The 13834-nt window shown below is 41.5% G+C and overlaps 1 protein-coding gene across 1 annotated transcript; it reads left to right on the top strand.

Moving 5' to 3' along the window:
- The first annotated feature begins 306 nt into the window (after positions 1-306).
- On the top strand, positions 307-12380 carry slc25a11 (solute carrier family 25 member 11). The gene is made up of 8 exons (XM_063203440.1): positions 307-492; positions 1531-1683; positions 2675-2881; positions 4414-4504; positions 4694-4784; positions 5524-5623; positions 6633-6684; positions 11363-12380. The coding sequence occupies exons 1-8, from the start codon at positions 428-430 to the stop codon at positions 11516-11518; spliced, it is 915 nt and encodes a 304-aa protein (XP_063059510.1). The 5' UTR covers positions 307-427; the 3' UTR covers positions 11519-12380.
- Positions 12381-13834: the final 1454 nt, after the last annotated feature.

Below are 13834 nucleotides of genomic sequence, written 5' to 3'. Positions count from 1 at the left end.
AAATTACGATTGGGGATGGGTCGGGAGAGTGTGTGCCGGCCGTTTTTTATTTAAAAAAGAGCAACTAGCAAAATAACAAAAAGTAACACACATAGATTTTAACAGAGCTGTATACTGTTTTTCTATGGCCGTAGAAGCCTTTCTGCCCCTTGTCGCCGTGCGCAGGCGCGCTGTTAGTAAACATGAAATCTATCTATACGTACACTACCTTTAAGAAATTTCATCATGATACAGAAACGTCATGTACGTGCTCGCGGCCGTGGTTTTGTCTCCATATCTGATTGGCTGACAGAACCTTGTGAGTACGTGCGCGGCCTCACTGTGTGTCACCTTGCTGGATTCTGTACTTCGGTGTTGCAGTGGAAAAGCAAGGGACACTGCAAACAGTAAAAAGTGTCCTAGCTTGGAACCCTAAAACACCATAGCCATGGCTACTCCAGCGCCGAAAACGTCTCCCAAATCCATAAAGTTCCTGTTCGGCGGTTTGGCTGGGTATGTAAACGCTTACTGATAAATGCCCGCTAGCCCTGTGCAGGGGGGCTGTGCCTTCTGCGGACTGTAGAACTAGCTCTACTAGTGTAGTATTGATGGGATGCTAGCTAGCATGCTAAGGACAGGTCATTGACAGCAGAAGTGCCCTGCTATTTGCTGTTTTGTTGTCTGTGTTGAGAGCGCTGGGGGGGAAATGCAGTGCAAACGTGCTGGTTATGTAAAGGCATCGCTGTCTCCTCCATTTAATCCATATACGACCAGCTATGTATGTTTAGCTGTGGATAAGATAGAAAAGGCCCGGATGACAGCGGGCCATGTCAGTAAAATTGTAAACAGCAAGAATGAAGAGTTCTACAGTAATTGGGCTCTCATTGCACCATTTTACATTAAAACATTCTGAAATTCAATAGCGCATGATGTAATGACTTGTCCTGAACTGACTCGACGATAATGGCCCTATAGCCTACTTGTTTTGTCAAATATATCAGCTGTCGTGGCATCTACGTTACCGAATGCCTGTTGGTATTAGTAGTATGTTGGCTTGCATATTCCTTTCTGTTACACTTCGCAATGCATTCCTATGTGGTTTAGGCTTAACTCGGCCTTGTGGCAAGTTAAGACTATTATATTCCACTTGTGTTACAGATCCTGCAAGCCAGAATCTATTCGTTTGCAATGAATGAAACTTGAGCAAGATATATTGACACTCGATTAAGCCTGTAATTCTCACTAGTTACCCTGTTTTTTTTGTATACAAATGGATAGTTTGATTGTGTGCACATGGAACAACGAGAGAGAGAGAGAGAGAGAGAGAGAGAGAGAGAGAGAGAGAGAGAGAGAGAGAGAGAGAGAGAGAGAGAGAGAGAGAGAGAGATTGATTTGTTCACATCTGGCTGTATAAAATAAATTGTCCAGAATGAAAGAATACAGATAATGTTAAAGGTAAATAACTAGTAATGTAATCCTTGCTTACTTGTAAGTTGTGTTTGTTTAACTGTGATATCGTGAAGGCACTAGTTGTGACATCTCCTTTCTCAGAATGGGGGCCACGGTGTTTGTCCAGCCACTGGATCTGGTGAAGAACAGAATGCAGCTGGCTGGACAGGGTTCCAAAGCTCGCGAGTACAAGACCAGTTTCCATGCCCTGGTCAGCATCCTGAAGAATGAAGGCGTCGGGGGAATCTACACAGGGTAAGAGGACAAAAGCATGGCCTTGGCCGTGACCCGAGCTTTTTTCCCAATCCTACTCCTTGGGTACATTCCGCTATCCTAACTCCTGTCCTCAAATTGTTTTTTGTTTTTTTTACTCGGGCTTCGCTGACACCCCACCCTGTGGAGAAAACCACAATGTTTCCCCGCTGTCAGGCTAGGCGCAACAACTTTTGGGGGACATTTCCCCATTTAACATCCCGCTTCCAAATGAGGAAATGACTTGAATTACGCTTGTGCGAGATATTGAATTAAACTTCTATCTTCAGTGACGCGAGGCCACATGCACAAGGGAGGACGGGAGTTTTGATAATGGAATGTCTCTCTCTACCAACAATTTTCTGTCCACCTCTTCATCTGTCCTGTCATGAGAAAAACAGAAAGGCCCAGAAAAAAAGAGAACAGAAGCATTATCAGGCATATCAAGACACATGGGAATGCCACATTGTGGGTACTGTAGCCACATAGATGGAGTTCCATGTAATCAAGCTTCATTTACATGACAAGATTCTTATCATCTGTTAGCTGTAGTTAATTGGCTGACACGTCTTGCTTGACTGGGTTGTCCAGTCTTTTTTTCCCCAGTGAAGCACAGTTGCGATTTGTGGCACACCTGTAGTTTGAGGAAATTAAATTGAGTGTCTGACTATCTTCATGTAGTGGCTACATTTTGTACAATGCTTGCATCCTGTATTAAGTAGATAATGAACAAATATTGAATGCCATCAATGCAGATTGTTATCTCCAGTTCACTATTTGACATCGGAGATATGAATAAAATGCAGTCATTCAATGCATACAATTAAGCAATACATGACAAAAGTGTTTTATATGTCATTAGTAATCAAGCTCACATGAGACTCAGGGTGCATTTTAAGTAAACAAATCCCTAAAAACTGACAGGCTTTTTCGCTTGGTCTTTTTCACCCATAATAATTAAGACTTCTCCTTCTCCCTCTTCCTTCTCCACTAGTCTGTCCGCTGGTCTGCTTAGGCAAGCCACATACACCACCACCAGGTTAGGTATCTACACGGTGCTCTTCGAGCGCATGACCAAACCTGACGGCACCCCACCCAACTTCCTCATGAAGGCCCTGATCGGCATGACCGCCGGGGCCACCGGGGCCTTCGTGGGCACCCCCGCAGAGGTGGCACTCATCCGCATGACCGCCGATGGCCGGTAAGGATATTGAACAACACAGAGCGCTGTTATATGCAAGAATTTTTTAAAAATGGAACGATGCCAACATTCGATGTGTGCTAAAGTCAAGTGTGAATTTATTCCGGTTGCAGAACTTTTTACTCATGTACATGGAATGGTCCAGAACTTGTTTTAAATGGAATGAAACTGGATTACTGTGTGCATGTAACTGCAGTTATAGAAGAAGAGGGGTGTTCACATCCAAAAACATACACAGATGGTGTTACGCCCCAACACAGAACCAAACTTAACCTTAAAAGAGATATGCAAACATCTTTTTAAAAGTCAACCCAGCCTGTGGGATTTTAGTTGTTAGACAAATACATTAAACAAACATAAATTAACGTATAGTCCAAATCAACATAACAGACAAATCCAAGGCTGGAGAGGCAACAGTCATAGTGTCAGTTAAAGAGCCTCTCAAGTGCAGGAAATTTGGGGAGCCTTTTAAACCGGTCTTGACTGGAGGCGCAGGTGCATCTCGTTAGGCCACTCCCCACTCTTGCTTCATCTCATTGGAGGAACAGAGAAGAAGGCAACGAGACATGCATACAGCCGTAACAGGTGGTATACAAGCATAGCAGGTATTGTGGAAGAGGTGGTGTGCAACATAAAAAACATTGTGTTCCTGATGGTGGGTGCTCATGCTTGTGCCAGTGTAATTTCTCAATATCAACTCCATATGTGGCAAATCTCTCCATGGCTGCTACCGCCCTGAGGCATCTGCAAAGTTGGTGTCTGTGATGTGGTTCCACTCAGTTTTGCGTCAATAGATTTTTCACTTTAAAGAAAAATGGTAATGCTTTGCTGGCGCTTCATTCTGCTCAGTGAACCGAGACCAACTTCTCTAAAAACAATAAACCAAAGGAACCCGTTTCTGATCACACTTCATGATCTAAAAAACAGGGGTAGCCGTTTGCCATTACTGTGACATGTCTAATCCAAACATAAACTCACATGAATTCAATACCGGTACTCAAAATAATTTACTGAATGTGGCCACAGTAGTGCTGGTCAGCCGCTTGATTCTAGATGACTATGTATCATTATGGACATGCCGTTTGGCACATAGCCGGGTATTTTTAATTCTGCCTTTGCCTCCGTTTGTGCCTTCCGTTTATACACAAAGAAAGCTTTTTCCTCTGCAACCGATTCTTTCCATACAGGCAAAAGTTGGAGGCTTGAATGACTTTTTCCCTCTTTTTATACTGCTATCCACATGTGCAGCATTTCCAAGACCGATGTGCGTGAGCGAATATATTTTTGGAAAACGGATGTCTTAAATGTCAAAATACCTAGTTATGTGTAAACCGTTTGTGAAACGTTTCCTGTATCAGGAAAAAAAAAGTGACGTAATGAGACTATCACATCCAATGTCTTCCAAAGTTACTGGGAGGGTGACATTGTGTTTTGTTTTTGACATTGGTGACAGAGTTTTGCCCTTTTATCATGCACTTGACTACAATTAATGTTTGGACTTTTTCTCATGCTATCATTTTTTTGCCCCGCAGTCTGCCCCCAGATCAGAGGAGGGGATATAGCAACGTCTTCAATGCTCTCGTCAGGATCAGCCGTGAGGAGGGGGTTACAACACTCTGGAGGGTGGGTATAATATTTTAATACATTAACCTTTCTACCAGAAAAGCCAAACATCAGTTTTCTCTGTCATCGTAAATTCCAAGGTAGTACATGGCCCTATATATATGTAATGTAATGTAATGTAATGTAATATAACATTTGTTCATATTTCTAGTTCTTAAGGTGAAATGGTTTGTGTTTGTGTGTGTGTAGGGGTGTATACCAACCATGGCCCGTGCTGTGGTTGTGAATGCCGCTCAGCTCGCCTCCTATTCCCAGTCCAAGCAGGCCCTGCTGGATTCAGGTGAGGGGGCAAGTCACTCACGCCACACAACACCCTTAGGCCCTCCGCACTCTGGTCCGACAAAGTGCATAGCACTGCTGCCCTGACAATGTTCGATTCCACTGTTTTCAATACAACCCCGCACACCGGCGCCAATGTCCCAGGATGTCGGCTGCTAATTATTGGAGAGCTCTATTTTTGTATTGACAAGTTATTGTTTATAGCATGTGTGCGGGTGTAACCAAAATTGTCGAAACTGATAGTGCTCCGCAGTGCTGTTCGAACTGGTGTGTGGAGGCCCTTACGCGTCACTCAACACCATTACACTACACACATCACTCAACATGCTCATACTGCACCCATCAACTTGAACTTGAACTTGAGCTTGAGCAGAAGCTGAACTTGAACCTGAACTTAAACTTGAACTTAAACTTCAGAAATGAATCTTCATCTGCCATTTTTAAAGTAGCCTTACATGTCCTTCCATCTTAAAAAAAAGTTGTTCAGTTGATTTTTCTGCTTGTGCTAGATTGAATGCCTCTTCAAGTTCAGAAAAGCAGGTCACCTATCTTTAGATAGGAAGAATAAGTGAATGAAAAGTGCTTGAGAGGTGCTTTAAGACTTTCTCACACCTTCACATTAGCATACTCTTCATACTAATCTCAATGAATTGTAAATAATGTTGGTTCTCACCCATCAACCTCATACTAGCAGCTAGTCCTCTCTGTTCATGTGTGCCGTGCTGTGTTTGGTTCCTCAGGGTATTTTGGAGATAACATCCTTTGCCATTTCTGTGCCAGTATGATCAGTGGGCTCGTCACCACCGCTGCCTCCATGCCTGTAGACATTGTCAAGACAAGGTATTTACATACTCACTCTGCAGTTTGTCGTCAATAAACAGCTTCATTTGTATACATCATAGTTAATGTGTGACTTCAGTGGTGGTATTGGTAGAATCTTTTCACTGTGAGGCTCTCCAATGAGGATTTTTTTAACTGGCTTTTCATAGTACACATTTAGAAGTTAAATGGTAACCTGACAAATGTGTCAAGTACTTCAAAGAGATAATTTCTGCCTCAATGAGGTGTCACTCTTGGCCTCCTACCCTCACATATAAGTTCTTCCGGTTATAGTTTTGCTAAATGAGCCCCTTCGGATTAAACATTTGGACTTTTGAAGCTCATTAGGTTTGCGTTGACCTGATGGAAATGGCTTAAAATGAGTTTCCTTGAAAATTGACCTTCAACCCATCAAGTGGTCTCTAAATAATGCTGCGGGTGTGATAATTTCCACCTGTCAACTTTAATTTGTGTAGTGTTTGCTTGGGCAAGGTGATTACAGGAAGAGATTGGGGCATGTGCAGTGCAGGTCAACTTGTACTCCAAAATGAGTCAGCATTTCTCTTTCCAACTACAAGTAGCTCTATGGACATAGAGCACCGAACTGCACAAATACCCACTGTAGACCAGATATGTATACGTAGCTTCATCAAAAAAGTCATATACAAGGAGAAACACAGCCATACTCTATAATTTCTGGAAAAAAGCTCATTTTACCCCTCCCCTTGAGGAAAATAACTGTGTTTTTACCTTCCTCATGTTCTTCCAGCCATTCTCTTAGTCTGGTGATGTAACTTCTAGTCCCAAGCTAGCAACTATCATTGAGTCTAATGGGACCAGCTAGCTGTTAATCACTTTGAGGTAGAATTTGCCTTGCCAGACTCAGAAAACGTCTGGAACTACAGGAGAATGGCAAAACTCAGTTATTTACCTCAAGGGAAGGTGTAAAATGAGCTTGTTTCCAGAAGTGTAGCTCTCAAAGAATCAAATGTGATGCTATGCAGTCCTAATATTTTTTGTAAACTTTCAGGATCCAAAACATGAGAATGATTGATGGCAAGCCAGAGTACAAAAACGGTCTGGTAAGTGTTGTTCATTTCATTCAACATATCCCCTGTGTGTGTGTGTCGTGTGAGCTTCCGGGACTGGTCTGGGTGTTTTGAGAGAAACACTGGGACCGCTATAGAACTGACCTTTAGAGAGTGAAAGGGGAGGAGTGGTGAAAGAGCAAACGTGAAGGACAGACCACGAGGGAAGGGCAAGGCTCTTACTCTTACCCAGGCAGTGTGAAGTTCACAATGTCACTCGTGCATGAAGAGTGTAATTAATATACTAGAGTGTAATAGAATAGCGGTGTTAGATCATATTATATAATATTAAAGTTGTAATAGGGTGACTGTCAAGTCGGGCAACTTGACTGTAGTATAATATAATTATAATATGATAAGTATATCGTCTTACGGTTGAAAAGGTTTACTGTGTGTGAAGTCAGGCGTCTGATGTCACAGATTGCAACAAAACTGAACAAAAAGACATGGTGAACTTCATAATCAACCCCACTATGTGGCATTGCATACGAGAAATCAAACTGTTTCGTCAAACTCTAAACGCTAAGTTCATTATGTCACTTGCGCATTACAGATGTAATTAATGTAGTATAGTGTAATATAATAGCAGTATATTATATCATATTAGAGTTGTATAGATGTACTGTGTGCACTGCCCAGTTAGGCCACTTAGGTCACAGATTGTTATAACAAAATTGGTGAAAGTCTTAGTGTAATGACATTTCTTGTTGTTAATAAGCTCAAAGCAGCAGCTTCTTCCCACAAGCCCTTAGGCTGATCAACACACTCAAAATTCCCTGAGCATGCTACGGCCACAACAGACTTGTGCCTCTTGTCAAACTGCATGTGTGCATTTATTGTCTGTTTGTGGTTTTAGCTGGTAATGTCTGTTACATAATATTGTTAATAAGTATGTAACAGACATTACAAGCTCAAACCACACACTGTCAATAAATGCACACTCCTCAACAATAGGTAGGCAAAAGCCATACACGTCATGAAAGGTGCAATTTGACCAGAGTTTGACTGTTTTTACTGGAAAATAGACAAAAATGAAGCTTGTTGAAACGTGTGGGACCATCAGCTGTGCCGTGTTGACGTCAGGTGGATAGACGGCTGACATTGCTGTTGGACAACTGCTAAAAGTTATATTTTTTGCTAAGCACATCATTTTATATGTGTGTGCACCGTTTTGATCTACATCTACAATGCACTGTAAATATCCAAGGAAGTAAAGAGAAGGGTTTGAATGAGAAGTTGCGTCCAAACTTTAGGCCTACATGTGTAGTGTTACTTCCCTCTCCTGTTCCCTCTCTTTCATAGTTGCAGCCTGAACATGAGCGCGTTCTGCATACGGCATTGTGATCATTATGATAATAGAGCTACAATGTTTTTATAGCATAATTAAGAGGAGCGTAATTATTAACAATTGCATGCAAAAATCTTAGAAGCCTTGAGCCAACGCTTTACTCCAAAAAACAAGCATTCCTAGCTTATTTTGGTAAGTTTAATAGTGGCAGACAAACTATTTTGGCTGCTATTTAGCAGTAATTGCATGATTGCAGTAGAGTTGTAATGTGATTTTTAACATCCCTCAGGTCTTAAAAGATATTGTTAGACCAAAAGTGGGTATGTTAGACAGCCAAGGCAACCACCCGTGGTGAGGCAAGAGAGGGTGGAAGATCACCAACAATACAAGACAATGTGTGATTTCTTACAAAAGTTTAAAGTACAAACCTGGAGTGTCCAGCCCAGAAATTCATAACTTCTTTGTCCTGCACAGTGACGTTGAATAGGTTAAACAAACTTGGTGCATTCCTCAGAAAGCCTAGGGAGCTACTCCATGACAATCCTCCATACAGTAACTTGTACCAATCTCAAAACAAGTCGTCTTCACCTCTGCTTCTTGCTTTCCGACACGCTTAATGCCGAGTGATTTGAATGCATGCGTAGCAAAACTTGCCAAGCTTTCGGCATGCACGTGGAACAAATAGTTGAAATCTGTTCAACAGACAACAACTTGGCAAGTAAAAGAAGGGAAAAGTAATTAAATATGCAGACATTTTTTGTTCAATTTTCACAATTTGTTCATATTTAGTCACCTTTTAGTTGTGATTGTGGTGTAATCCATCTTAATGCATGCCTAGCAACCAATTAGGAAGCAACGTTAAATTCCAGAGGGTTGTAAGTCACACTATTACCTCATAACAAGTAAGAATTAGCCTCTTAGCCCTTCTCAGCATCTTGTCTTCCAACACGTTTCATGTACTTAGCTTACAGCTTCCCAATAACACTGGGAGGAAGTCCCGCCAACTGGACCTATTGGGCTCAATTAGTCTCAACTGGTCCACAGTGATGGGAGGAAAACTCAAACCACAATCAGGGGCGGTTCTAAGGGGTGGCAGGGGGTGGCATTTGCCCCCCCAGAAATATGATTTGCCACCTCAATTAAGAGCCCTGATTGTGACCAACAGCCTTAAAGTGGAAATGAAGCACTGACAACTATTATCATTTTTTGGCGGCTTATTTATTTTCATAAACGAATGGATGTTCATTGAACTGCACTTTTAAGTAGTTTTGCTGAAAAATGACATGTTATTACCGAGTTTCGCCACAAGGGCGCAGCCATGTTCGCCGCCTACGTAACGCGAATGGTAGAACTTGGTGGCTAATGTAGCCTTCCATTCACTTAACGTTAGCGTGTGCTAACTACAGCGCTAACTGACTCTAATCGTGGCAGTAAAATTGAAGAAGGACGAGGGGTTCATTCTACATTGTCCCTGGGTTTTCAATGTTATATACCTACTATCAGATGAAAGAGAAATGCCAAGTGTCATTATCACTTTGTGTCAAAAAGCCTTTGCTACGAGCATGGTGGGATAGCTGCAGCCATCCACCCATTGCATCCACCATAGGACAGGAGTCAGGACTGGGGCTGCTCGATCTCATAGGTTTGTAGTGACAGACCGTCACCAATAACGTCTTTTTCCTGCATTGTTGGACGCTAATCTGAAAGCCCATGTCTTTAAGTTGGCTATGTGGTTCAATTCAGTAATAGAAAATAACTTGCAAAATTGGCGGAAGTTTGGAAAGCTTTGTGAAGGGAAGGGACGCAGCCTGTGTGTGTGGCTATCCCATCCCCTCTCTCGTCTCGCTCTCGGAGTTGGAGGAGCTTTGGGGATTTGAAGTTGATGCCACAGGAAATGACACGTTAAACTATCATGGCCTACATTAAGTTATGGCATGCTTAAAGTAGCTGCATCTATTGTAGTAAATTATTATGTTATTGAAGTCGCGGATGCATCCTCAAACTGGCTGGAATAGCGTTGTTGCCTTGGATTATTGTTGACTAAACGTGGGCACGGAGATGTCAAAGTAGCCTAATTCAGGTGCTTGGAAAATGTTGGCGAAATCATCGGAAGATGAAGGTAGGGAACTGCAACATTGCACGACATCGCACGATTATGAATAGTGATCATGTTGGCTCATACCAAAATGTGTTAGCGACTTGTCACCTTAGCAAAAAAAAGCTGCTTGTTTACCTGTGGTTCATGTGATGGGATGTCTTGTCTACCTTCATGCCTCATATTTGTTCTGTCCCACCCAAACACGTATTCTTGCTTCATTTGGGTTAAGCAAATAAGCTCATAATCAGCCACGCAAGTCCCAAATGTTTAATTCACTACTATCATAACAGCATTAGAATAGGAGACTACCATTCGGGTGACGTCACCCGCTGTTGGCTGGAAACGTTAACAGAAACGTTACGTGTTTGTGCTTTATTTTTTTATTAACGGCTTAAATTTCAGACTTCAAAAATATATATATATTTGCTGGCTTATCTTACTGGTGTTATAGACCCCTATATTAGGTCACTGCTTCATTTCCACTTTAATGCTTGACATCATTTCAGACATAGAACTTTAGGTTGCAGGGTTTCACTTTAAGGGATTCACTGTATCACATAAGTGTGTGTGTCGATTATATAGCGTTTATAATTTTCCCTTAGTGTAGGAGCATGCCCCCCTGAAATACACTTCGCCACCCCTTTGCCACCCCAAGAATAAATGTCTGGAACCGCCCCTGACCACAATTTATATGAGCTTTGTGCAACAGCCAGGCTAATAGGCTAATGGTAAGGGAGTTGGCCTTGAGATTTTGGGATGGCAGATTTTAGCCATGCTGTGCACAGTCATTCATGCCAGAAATGCCCTCAGTAAGACATTAAAAACTACATTGCTCCAGTTGGAATGTCCTTATACGGAATACATGTTAAATCCCCTTGGATAACAATGTATGAGTGTGATGGAGTGATGGGCAGCTGTGGCGTAATGTTAGGGAGCCGGTCCTATAATCGGAACGTTACACGTTCGAATCGCATACCATCCATGGCTGAAGTTAGCCAGGGGGCGCCAAAGCTACACACACACCGTCTGGTGTGAACCAGGCTAGGGTGAAGTGACCTTGAGCAAAACACCCAACCCCACGTTGCTCTAGGGACTGTAACCAATACCCTGTAATAATGTAATCATTCTGAGTGAGGAGTCTGCATACTTAAAATCCTTTTTTCTTTGATGTTTTATTCCATGGCAGGACTATGTTTCGATCAGAAAAAAATGAGGATGTGCACAATTGTCACCCTCGACTGAATAAGATGATTGTACCTTCATTCTCTCCCTGTCTCCCCACACAGGATGTGCTGGCGACCGTCATCCGTAAAGAGGGCTTCTTCAGCCTGTGGAAGGGCTTCACGCCGTACTACGCTCGCCTGGGCCCGCACACAGTCCTCACCTTCATCTTCCTGGAACAGATGAACAAATATTACAAGATCTACTTCCTCGACTCATAGACAGAGTTGTAAATGTGAATGGTTGTGGGGGGGGACACACCACAGAGGAGCACAATCCCAATTCTGAGGGGGGCTTTAGGTGGATGTGTTGCCCACTCACTCGTTTGACACCTCATTGATGCATTAGTAAGCTGAACTTGTTTGAACCTTGGTTTACCTAAAAAGTTCCTGTCATCTTCAGTTTTGAGGATAGATAGGTTGGAAAAGGACCCTCACCTTCCATCTATGGGTTGTGCACCACTGCAATGTAGACTCACTCTAACACTTGGCTTCATTTCCACAAAAGTTTATTTTTTACCATACAAACCATCACATTTCTGGTGAGGCTTGCTACAAGCCACAAAAATTCAATTCCAACTGACGTCTATAGATCAATTTCAGACACACATCCTTTTTCATTAAGCTTCATCTCACCTTTGCTTGTCTCTTAAAGGAACATCACAACATCTGTATTAGATGGGTTGCTTATCAGTGAACATGTACAGACTAAATCCTTAAAACAAACGGCTATGAAAAGAACCCTCTTAAACGCACACTTAACACACAGGAGCACTGAGCACTCATTGCTTTTATTTAATTTTATTCAACCACAATGATTAACGTACATGGTGGTTCTTGCCAAGTGTCTTTGCTTTGTCTAAATCGTAAGCTATTTGTACCTGTTCTTTACACACCACAGGGAAAGACTGACAACTCGTGTTTTCTCTTCCTGTGTGTGGGTGTGTGTAGTATTGTTGGCAGCAAATGTAATTTCAGTCATCTCCAACATCATAACGTCTCCATTTGCTGTTTCATTTATTGTTTCCTCTTAGGTCACGGCCAACACAACTTCTCGGAAATAAAACATGCCATTTTATTTTCATTTATAATGTTACTGAGATGCGTTTCATTACACCCACTGTTTGTGTGAGGGTTTCAGAAAGTTTTAGTCCTCATAATTACCGTAAATGTGGGGACTCTCCAACCAAATGAACCATGAATGTGTGGTTTGGTAGTGATTGTACAGTCAAGGATATAGAACAAAGCACTTTTCACCCTGTGCACCCACTAAAGGTTCTTCAATACGTCCACTTTTTTCCATCATGTGTTGTCTGATAGTTACCCATACTGAACAAAAATATAGGAAATTGAGGTCAAGAAATGTACACGGATCATGTTGGCTATACTGTAATATAACAGATACAAGTAAGACTTTTCAACTTTTTTTAAACTTAAAATCAGGACAAACGTAAAGGCCTGTTTTGCAGTATTGTGACTGTTTTAGTGTTTTATTTTTTTCTGGTTTCACCAACACAATTTCCACTAATTTATGTAAACATTGTTCCTTTCATGAATCCAGGTGGAATGCTGGATTTATCTGAGGTGAAACATCTACTCTGTGGTTCTGGTTATAAAGCAACAAAAACATAAAAATGAAAAAAAAAAAAAACTAAAAATAAATATTTTCTTTGAAGGTCAAGTTTATGTGTTTGAAGCTTTTCTTTGAGTATCACTATTGCTCAGCTTACATCGTTGTGCACAGGTACTGCAAATATGAACAGTGTTCAAGTCAGACAAAATTGTGTCATGCAGTAAGGTGACCTTGCGTTCTATTGCACTGACAACAATCTATGATTTCAAGTAGGCCTACCTCATTTTAATTTCTGCATGAGGCACACAGATGGTTTTCGTGGCACACAAACATTCAGAGTAATCGGAGTGAGGAATCAAGCTATACCATGAACAGACTGATAACAGTAGGCATTCCTTAATCAAAACAGAATTTTCTAATCTAAAACTATTTAAAACTATTCTATTCTCTAAAAAACACATTCATGTTACTGTATATCTGAGTCTGCTGTGAAGATACTTGTTATGATGAATGATAGTTCTTTACGGAAAGTTGTAGCCACTGTGGGGCATCGGTAAGAATGCACTTGAAGAAGAAGATGTTCCAGAGGGATTGGGTTTTATTAAATAATAAATCAGTAATTACACAGTTGTGTCATTATCTGTATGTGTGTGTGTGGTTTCTGAAAAGGGAAACAGAAATGACAGAGGAGAAATAATTACTCCAAAAATACAATGCTATAAGACATTAGCATCCATATAGCTTCACAGACAAATATGAAAATAGCATAGCTTCCAATAAGCTAAACACAAAATGCTCCATTAATAGTTCAGAAGATAGCAAGTCAAAACGCCACTGTTTACCCTCATAATCTACTCAATAATCATTCCAAATATCCGTTATACACATATCTCAACCCTATAAGCATGAATATACATCATATCACGAAGGCAGATAAAACGGTAACATTGTAAACCTCGCGGTTA

This window comes from Engraulis encrasicolus, chromosome 7 (assembly GCF_034702125.1).
Source record: "Engraulis encrasicolus isolate BLACKSEA-1 chromosome 7, IST_EnEncr_1.0, whole genome shotgun sequence".
NCBI lineage: Eukaryota > Metazoa > Chordata > Actinopteri > Clupeiformes > Engraulidae > Engraulis > Engraulis encrasicolus.
This window is presented reverse-complemented; position numbering and strand designations above follow the sequence as displayed.